The sequence below is a fragment of the Panicum virgatum genome, chromosome 9K, assembly GCF_016808335.1.
Source record: "Panicum virgatum strain AP13 chromosome 9K, P.virgatum_v5, whole genome shotgun sequence".
Classification (NCBI taxonomy): Eukaryota; Viridiplantae; Streptophyta; class Magnoliopsida; order Poales; family Poaceae; genus Panicum; species Panicum virgatum.
The window spans coordinates 68,351,688-68,361,399 of record NC_053144.1 but is presented as its reverse complement, the minus strand read 5'-3'; the positions used below and the strand labels follow the sequence as shown (position 1 = coordinate 68,361,399).

The 9,712-nt window shown below is 50.8% G+C and overlaps 1 protein-coding gene across 1 annotated transcript; it reads right to left on the bottom strand.

The window, feature by feature from the left end:
• Window positions 1-2,094: 2,094 nt before the first annotated feature.
• On the bottom strand, window positions 2,095-8,052 carry LOC120648272. The gene is made up of 4 exons (XM_039924997.1): window positions 7,989-8,052; window positions 2,785-2,865; window positions 2,456-2,712; window positions 2,095-2,376 (listed from the first exon to the last, which is right to left on the bottom strand). The coding sequence occupies exons 1-4, from the start codon at window positions 8,050-8,052 to the stop codon at window positions 2,095-2,097; spliced, it is 684 nt and encodes a 227-aa protein (XP_039780931.1).
• Between the last annotated feature and the right edge of the window lie 1,660 nt (window positions 8,053-9,712).

Genomic DNA, 9,712 nt, shown 5'->3' with positions numbered 1-9,712 from the left:
GAAAAATGTTGACCACGGTAGAAAACAAAATTGTGTTAAGAGAAGTGTAATATTTTCAGAGAATTATATCTAATTCTTATATATAATAGTTCAATATGCATAATGATTTTCTTACAAAGCAAATATTAATAGAATTGACGTAAAACATTATATCAATACAAACCACAATCCAAATGCAATAAAATATAGGTTCAACTTGTTAACACAATTTATAGGTTCAAATAAAATATAGGTTCAAATAATACAAGTCTCAAATAGTTAACACATAATATACTCTAAAATTTTTATTTCGGTGTTTTCCCATAGGAAACCTTACGACCGACCGGAAATTGTTGATGACTCCCATTGTAACGTCGAATCCTATAAAGGAATAAATAAAATGGGTGAGAAGATGTAAAAGAAATGAATGCAAGTGAGAAAATAAGATGTGTTACCTACATATTTAGGTACTCATTCGGAGGGATCTTGCTCTGGGGGATATTCCTGATAGTACATGTGAGGATTTCCATATGGGAGATATCCTTGATAGTACATATGGGGATATCCATATAGGAACGGAGGGACAGCCATCGGATGTGGTTGTGGTGGCCACACAAAGGAGGGTGCCGACGGGTAGCTGTAGGTGGAACTGACAGAGGTAGAGCTACCATCATCCTCACCGTCGTACGGCCTAATGGACGAGTATTGCTTCTTGTGCGACGTTGAGAGCTGCTCCATGATCTTGATCTTGTGTGGCATGAGTGAAGGCAGTCTCTCCCGTAAATCTCATAGCACCAGTTTGGGCACCACTAGTAGAAGCACCACCACGATCATCCCCATCATCATCGTCATTGTCATCACCACCCTCATTGCCATCACCATCATCGTCATCGTCGTCGTCGTCATCATCATCACCACCACTACCACCATGTCCATCATCACTAGGCTCTGGTGTGGTATCGTCAGTGCCAATGCTTTCCTCCTCAACGTCACCCTTTCTTTGTTTTTTTCGTTTAGACTGATTTGGAGGAATTTTGGTCTTTCTTTTCCCTAGGTGGGTGTCACCAATATTCTCTCTGGCCCAATCATCAACATTTACTGGCTCACCCACCCTACGTGCGAGGTCAGTCAAGATCTGAGCAGGCACAGGAGGGTCGGCAAAATCAGAATCTTCATCTAAGGTTGGTGCTCTATTTGATCTACCATGCTGCATCCATTCTTCAATTGGCCTGGTCTGCCGATACAATGAGAGATCCATGAAGCTAGTAGCAGGATCGAAATCACTTGCCTCAACTGTAGCTGTTGCACGCTGAATACGAAGCCGAAGGTTGTAGTGCACATATACCAAATTATGGAGCTTCATGCTGCTTAACCTGTTGCGAAGCTTTGTGTGAATAAAGGCAAAGGAACTCCAATTCCTTTCACATCCACTTGATGATGCGCATTGAGAGAGTAGTCGCTTAGCTGCTATCTGAAGATGTGTGTTTCTGAACCAAACATAGCCCACCAACTAGCTGGAGAAGTGCCTCTATCTTTTGCCATCCTCGCAGCAAGGTCAGATGAGAATTCTCCAAGTTTTCGACGAAAGAGCTCATACTCTTGTAGTGCACGTGCTGCTCTGTCGATGTCAAAAGTTTCTCCAGCCCTTTCCGAAGGTCTCCAAAGACATTTTCTGATATTCCAACGCATAACAAGCATATGGGTGTACGGCACAAGCAGTGTGCGCATACGTACCTTCGAACACACTAGCCAACCTTCTGTCAACAATTTCCATGATCCTGTCACACCTTGCCATATCTGAATGGAACCGGGTATGATATGTACGCTTGAGGCTGCCGTACTCCATAAGAACTTCACCCAAAGTTGGAGTCTTGTCTTGATCAGCAAATCGCAAAAAAGAATAGAGAGGCTCCACATCATTAATAACATACTGCATGTTTGCCCACCATTGAACAGAGGTCATGCATTCGAATGCATACTTGCCTGCTTCAGTCTTGTAGTGGCGTGATGATCTATATTCAGTTGACATCATCCATATCATAAATTGATCTTTCTTCTTCATAAAACTCTCCAGAAACATATAGTTAGTGCCAAATCTTGTTGCATTCCATTTAACTAGCTCCCACCAGTGGCACTCTTAAACATGGAGTGCACACTATTAGAATTGTATAACCATTGACAAATATATTGGGCACTCTGAATCATGGCCTTGTGATCATCCCACTTTCCAATATCTTTAAGAATGAGGTTGATCGTGTGGGCAAGACATGGCTGCCACACAATGTGAGGGTACTCCTCTGCCAACAGCTTGCAAGCCTTCTTAAAGTTGCTGCCATTATCAGTGACTATCTGAATCACATCTTCTGGCCCTATATCGTTCAGAACAATTGTTATCTCCTGCAAGTTGTTGGAATCCATTAGAAAACTACAAATTCTTACAAATGTCATGATCCATTAGAAAAATACAAATGATTACCTTAAGTATGAGATGATGATCTTGTATTTTTCCAGTTACATCAATAGACTTCCAGAAGTACATCATTCCATTGCAATATACCAAGAAGTTGATTACGCTATTGCGAGAAATACCGGTCCATGAATCACATATGATAGTGGCACCATACTCAGGGAACTCTTGCTTCCACTTGTTGATCTCCTTCTTTATCTCCTCCACGTTCTCTGAAAGATATTTTCCATCAATGTCCCTCCCAGTTGGGATCGTGACCCCAGTACCTGCATGCAATAATCACATATGATCCGGGATGTACAATACAAATTGGCATGCAATAATAAATGATTATTTACCTTGTTTCTGTGTCTCTATGATGGCCGCCCTAAAGTAAGGGTCATCTACCTTCCGTCCAGGAATACCAACGGAGTGGCAGCCTTTGACCACGCCCTACCCAGCAACTCTCTCGCAGTCCTCCCCCTTAGACGTCCAAGGCCCCGTATCAATCCTCTGCTGCCTCGGTCCGGAAGCAAGTAGCAAGGTTATAGTCCCTTGCCCGCTCGGGGATATGTGACCGACTCCTAGAAAACATCCTCCCAATTGGTCTAGAGCCACCACCTGGATCCCGTGCCTGGCCTGATCCCAGAACCACCACCCCTCTCATACCTTGGACCAGCCCTTTGCCTAAACTCATACTCTTCCCGTGAATGTCTCAAAGCTTGCTGCAACTCATCATCCTGCTCTTCTTCTTCTTCTTCCTCACCTTCAAAGTCAACATATTGAGTACTTCGAGCTTGCAAGCATCTCTCCTACGCCTATCTTGCTGTCTTTCATACTTCTTCGCCTTTATCTTGTCCAACTCACTAATGAAAAAGTTTCTTCACCGCGGGGGGAACCGAAGGCAATCAATAACATCATGACCTCTATGTGCCAAGTGGTCCTTGAACCGTGTTGCCCCTCCACCGCTCTTTGATGTGCCACAATACTTGCACTTGAAACCCGATCCCCTTTTTTCTCCATGCTCCCAAACAGGTCAACCATTTACCTGCAACGGTGCAACATTCATACACATGCACATGCATATTCACATACCAAAAAACATGCACATTCTCAATTTGTCATAACACATGCATATTAATTTCACATTTGTACTCATACACATACATAACAAAACATGAATAACAAATACATGCACATTCTCGTTTTCTAATCCATAAAACATTGTATACTTTCTACTAATACTTATATTACACTACTTGCTACCATAAAAAAATTCAAACAAAAAAAAACTTACCCACAGCAGCCGGATCCGGTCGGTAGGGAGAAAAACCGGTCGGAATCAAAGATTTACCGGCCGGAACTTCCGAAAACCGCAAAACCCGGAGCAAGCGGAAGCTACGCGCGACCGGCGACGAAATCCGGCCGAAACACCCCGATTTCCGCTCGGGAAATGACGGGAGCGGCCCGGCAGCGGCACCGGCGCCCGCGCCCGCCCGGAAACCTCTTCTTGCCGGTCGGAAACCGCCTCCACGAGCGCGGAAACCGGTGGGATCCGGTCGGAAATCGCCGGGAGCCAAGGAGGGAGCAGCTCGGGTGTCGGAGGACTGGAGGAGGAGAAATGGGAGGGTGGACGGCTGCTCGGGGCGTGCGAATGGATAAGGTGAGCGTTCAACAGTAAAAGCTCATTTTCTTTTTTTTTACACAACATATGAGGTTACATTTCAACAAAAATATTAGTCCAAAATGCTCATAAAAATGTCTAGTTTTTTATCAGATTTTTTACCCTATTTATATAATTTTTTTGAAATTTCAAATTTGAAAACGGTAATGCGAAATATCACCGAAATCCATTTCTCGGACACTACCGGTAACGGTAAATTTTCCGGTAAACCGGATTTACCGGTCGAAATTTTTTTCCATGAGCTCAACTGCGTGCCTGCTCGCACGCCAGGTGATGATTAGGGTTCACTTAACTTGTGGGAACCGGTCCGATTTGACCAGTTATCGGTCCGGTTCTGTTTTGGGCCGGTATCAAACCGGCCCCAAATTCAAAATTAAAATTTGAATTCGAAAAAAATGAAAAATTTCCAAAAAAATTCTAAAAATACTTCAAGGTGCGACGAATCTAATGGTGTCAAATTTTCTCAAAATTCGTTCGTTTAACATACTTTTAGGACATTTAAAGTTAAAACAAAAAAGAAAAAATAAGACGGCCCATTAAGGCCCACTTTGGTAAACCGATCAAACCGGACCGGTATACCGGTCAAACCGGTTGCACATGCGATTTTAAATTTGGATTTGAATTCAAACCGGCCGGTAAACCGGTCTAACTGGTCGGGTATACCAGTACGAACCGGTTGAACTGAGTTTTTTGAATTCAAATTTGAATTTAAACCAGTTTCTACCGGTAACCGGTCTGGTAAACCGGAACTGGAGTGCTCCGGTTTGGGGTGTCCGGTTGGGGAAAAAAAACCCTGGTGATGATCCGGCAAGTCGGCTGTTACCAGCAGCGGTGCATGGTGAGAGTAAGTATTATGACTGATTGAGAAGTGGCTGAGAGTCTAAGTGGCACATGAGAGAGAAGCACGCGGGCGTCTCGTCAAGCGCCGGTGCAAGCGGGCTGAGAAGCTCTGCAACCCATTCTATTGGTGCAGCTAATGGGACCCGCCACAATCATGACCTCCCTCCCAGCCCGCAGCCGGCGCGATTATGACCTTGTTTGATGAGAGTAGCACAGACGAACCTAATGAGATCTTTGACCGCACGATTAGAGGATGGTTACTGTAGTATCACTGTAGCCAATCATCGATTAATTACTATCATTAGATTCGTCGTGAAAAGTTACACCCATTCCGTGAAAAAGTTTTGTAAATAAACTTTATTTAGTACTCCATACATATAAGATTCTTTTTTCGGAAAATTGTGTGCTATGCTTTACTAGAGAAAACCAAACACGGCCTATAAACCATGCTCTGAGGAACAGGGTATGTCGGAAAGGGAAGGATGGAACCCTACCAGCAGGAAGTAGTAGCTCGTAGCTGGGGGCGGCGGCATGGCTTGTCACATGTCGTCACACACAGCACACCCCGTCCCCGTGCGTGCGCGCGGCGTGCCCATCCATCCAGGCATCCAGCCAGCCAGACAACAATTGAGGTCCGGTTTTTTATCTGGTGCGCAGCTAGAGCTAGCTGCTAGTGGCTTCCAGGCCGTGTTTACATAGAACGCAAATTTTTTTCGATAGAATTTTACTAATTTAAATTATTAAATGAAATCTATTTATAAATTTTTTTTGCACAGATGAGTTGTAAATCGCGAGACGAATCTAATGATGCTAATTAACTCATGATTAATCAATAATTAATGGATGGTTACTGTAGCATCACTGTTGAAAATCATGGATTAAGTAGGCTCATTAGATTCGTCTCGCGATTTACAGCTCATCCATGTAAAAAGTTTTATAAATAGACTTTATTTAATACTCTATATATGTGTCAAAATATTTAATGTGACGTTTTTTTTATGTTGATGAGATTTACGTGTAAAAATCTAAACTGGGCATTAATAATGGAGGCCTTCTTGTCCTGGCGACGAGATCGAGCGGCCGGACGCGACGCGACGATTGCAACGCAGCGCGCAGCCGCGAGCTGTACCGAGTACCAGTGTGGCCCTGCTCGATCATCGCCTGCTGACAACGGAAGGCAAGGCAGGACGGAGCAGTGCAGTGAGCGCTAGCTGGAGCGCGCGGGGAGGGACCACGACCGGGCCGTCGAGCGAGCGAGCGAGCACCCGAGCACCAACGCCGTCGTGCCCAGCAGGGCCGGTTTTGCTTGGCTGTACTGTACGCCCCTGCAAAATTATTACTAGCTTGTTCTGGCTGGCGGGCGACGCCAACCAGCACACACAGCAGCGACGCTTCCGTCCTCACCGGTCGACCTGGGGGAGAGAAATCATCAAAATGTCGCGTTCGGTTCATCAGCAACGACGGCGGCGGCGAAGCTGAGATTTCGGTCGAATTCTTGGCGTTTAATTTCTTCCACCGAGTTTCTAGATTCCGTATACGCAGGCCCTAGAACAGTGCTTCTTTTGTTATTTTTTTCTCGAAGAAAAACGACGCTGGGCTCATTCATTGACTATATATACAGTATACGCCGCTGATAGCGATGCACACATACATGCATACAGAGCCCGGGCAGTCGTCGAGGTTGGCAAGGACGATAGGCTTATCGTCGCGTCCGTGTCCGATTCCGGCTGCAAGCTGGTGCCCGGCGGAAGAGATCGTCGCACGGGCGTACGAGCGCCTTGGTGCCTGTCGGGGGGAGGCGACCTTTCCCGGCGGTCGCGGCCTCCAGCCTGGAAGTGGAAGGCCGGTCGGCCGGCCAGCCCCGCAAGCCCGCGCTGGGTGCTGGGCTGCTGGCACAAGTAAGCCCAATGGAGACGAGACGATTATTCCCCTGCACAAGTCATGTATGGTTGCGTCCGCCACAGCGCTAGTAGTACACGTACGTAGCTAGCACTAGCAGCTACGGTCCAGCCTTGGGTTGGTATCGATCACATCGTCGCCCTCTAGGAACCGTCCCGGGTTGGGTTTTGATGATGGCATTTGATCAGCACGGGAACAATTGGTACCATCTGCCTGCTGTAGCGACAGTCTGGCTGGCTGGGTCTGGGTGCGTGCCTCGCGGTGGGGCACGAAATTTGGAATGCTGGTCAAGCCGAGCACTGACCAGTGGATCAAGATTTTATACTCCCTAGTACCATAGTAATATCTGTACCGTTGAATCTACTATGGGGATACGTGCTATACCAGACAGATGTGGGGACATGTACTACTGACATGTACTTTTTTGTTAGTAGATGTATTGTAAGTATTTGCGTTCCCCGAGAAATACGTCCGACGTGTCGGGGCAGTAGCACATGTATCGGTTGGGGAACATTTCAAAATCATTTGAATCCTCTCAGTCCCCTGCTCCTCCCCAGCGGCGGAGCTCCCCGCGCCCTCCCTCTCCGTGGTGGCCGAGATCCCCGTCGCCTCGCGTGCTCCTCGTGGGCCATGGCGGGCCGGAGCAGGGGTGGCCGGGGCAACGCCTCCATGCGCTGCGGTCGCCGGAGCCGACGCCGCCGCCGGCCGCACTCGCCTTGGAGGCCTCCGGATCCAGTGCCGGCCCTCCCGCTCCTCTCCTCCCAAGCTCATCCTCGCGCCCTTGCCATGGATCCGGATCCGCTCTTTTCACCTCCCTCTCTGGCAGAGCTGCGCGGCCAAGGGAGCCGCCGCCGGCCATGCTCGAGGCGGGCCCCTGGCGGAGGGTGCGCGGCGGCCGGGTGAGGGCGCGGCCCCGGGGCGGAGGGTGCGGGGCGCGCGGCCCCCTGCACGGCGGCTGCGTGGCCTGCGAGGTAGCGGCGCGGTCGGTTCTGGTCCACCGACGGGTGGGCCGCCGCGGGCCGCACGTCCGGTCCGCTCCTCTTTGGCTCCGGCGTCATCGACTTCGCCGGCTCCGGAGTCGTCCACATGGTCGGCGGCGGCGGCGGGCTCTTTGGCGCGCTCTCTTCATCTCCCGTCTACCCCTCTTTCTGCTCGCGCACCGCACGCCGCCGCAGATCTGCACCAGCTCCAGCGCCCTGGGCATCGCGGGTCACGGCGCGGCGCGGATCCTTGCCCGCCTCTGACACCTCCTCCGTGGGGACCCCGCGGAGGCGCCGGGCACGGTGGCCGCGGTGCCCGCCACGGGAATTGCACACCGACCGCTGCCTCCACTAGCTCATGGCCGTGGACCGGGAGGATGGTGTACTACTAAGATCCAATGGCGTAGGTGCCAGATCCAGCAGCTCCGAGGCTGCCGCCGGGGCGTGCGGCTCATGGTCAACAGCGGCGGCGCCGGCGGAGGTCAAGACGACGTCGACGACACCTACGACGAGATCCACGACGACGACACCGCTGCCGTCGTGGAGGAGCTCGCGACGCGCTACCAACCCTCAGCGTGGCGCTCGCTGAGCATCGTGGCGAGGGTGCTGTTCGGGCTGGCGCTCCATGAGGACCACCGCGCCGCCATCGGAGCGGGCCGACCGCCCTGAGGCGGACGTGGCCGCCCCGCCGCGCCCCGACTGGCTTTCCAGCCAGGGCAAAAGGTGGAGGCCATGGTGAGGGAGGGGCTGCGGTGCACGCTGGAGCACATCACGTCGGTGTCGCAGACGCAGCCCGGGGAGCTGCTCGGCGCCATGGCTGGGGTCAGAACAAGAGCAGCGGCGGGGAGGCCGGAAGCAGCGGCACCGCGTGCTTGGTGGCCGCAGCGTTGTCCTAGTCTGGCGAGACCGCCTAAATCGTCCTCCAGCGAGGCCGCCGGCGCCCCTGCCCCCGGCGTGCCGGCTGCCGCGGCCACCGAGCAGGCCATCTGCAGCAGTGCGTGGGCGGCTCCTTGCAGACGGGGTGTCCTGGGCAACAGGAGGCCGTCCCGACGCCGCGCACAGCCGCCTGCGCCTCTCCGCCGATCACCATCCCACTCCACTCGTTCGGCGACGGCGACGAGAAGACGGAGAACCCCGTGTGTGCGAGCTGCCAGGACAGTGGCTCGGCGGCCGCCTCGACGACCCCAAGACGAGCTAGCTCTCGCTGCGGCTGTGGCTGCTGCTTCGACCGTGGCTGGCATCCTGCAGCGCCACCATGCGGCTCGGGTGCGCAAGCGCGGCCGCGCAAGCCGGCACGCGGCTCGGGCATCCCGGCGACACGAAGGCCGGCGCGTGGTACTGGGTTCTCTCCGATTCAGTTGTTTCTTTGAATATACTACTCATTCGAAGTGGCCATAATCCGCTGATGCTTCGCATTGGAGTTTCTTCACCAATTATTCTATTTGAATTGTTCCGGCCCTTTGTTTGGCCTTCGATTGGAATTATTTCGCAGAATCTCTTCATGGAGAATTTGAGATTTGCAAGCTCTGCAACTGGCTCGTTCAGGGCCAGCGCCGAAGCAGCGGCCATGACCATCCCCAGCACCAGCTCGTTCAACAACTGCACCACAGCCGTCCATAGCCGCCGCCGCCGAAGATTTCGAAGTCTCTATTTTTCATCCCGGAAGAGATTGAGGTAGCCGAGATGCTGTTCAGGCTCACCAGGGTAGTTCTCGTGCCTTGTTTTTGGAGTTTCCGTACCTAGTATATTCACAATTAGCATGGTTACCAAGCTGTGTTTATGTGTTCTTCATCCGCTGTACCACGGTGTACAAAAGAGAAGTACCTTGTCGTACCTAATTTAATTAGTGTTTATAATTTATTTTTATGTACCTGGTATTTTATT

Excerpts from the sequence above, each read along its gene's own strand:
- LOC120648272 (XM_039924997.1), bottom strand. The coding sequence starts at position 8,052 with ATGCCCAGGGCGCTGGAGCTGGTGCAGATCTGCGGCGGCGTGCGGTGC. Across the intron at positions 2,713-2,784 it reads CATAGAGACACAGAAACAAG|GTACTGGGGTCACGATCCCA; the intron begins GTAAATAATCAT and ends TATTGCATGCAG. Across the intron at positions 2,377-2,455 it reads ATCATCATCTCATACTTAAG|GAGATAACAATTGTTCTGAA; the intron begins GTAATCATTTGT and ends AACAACTTGCAG.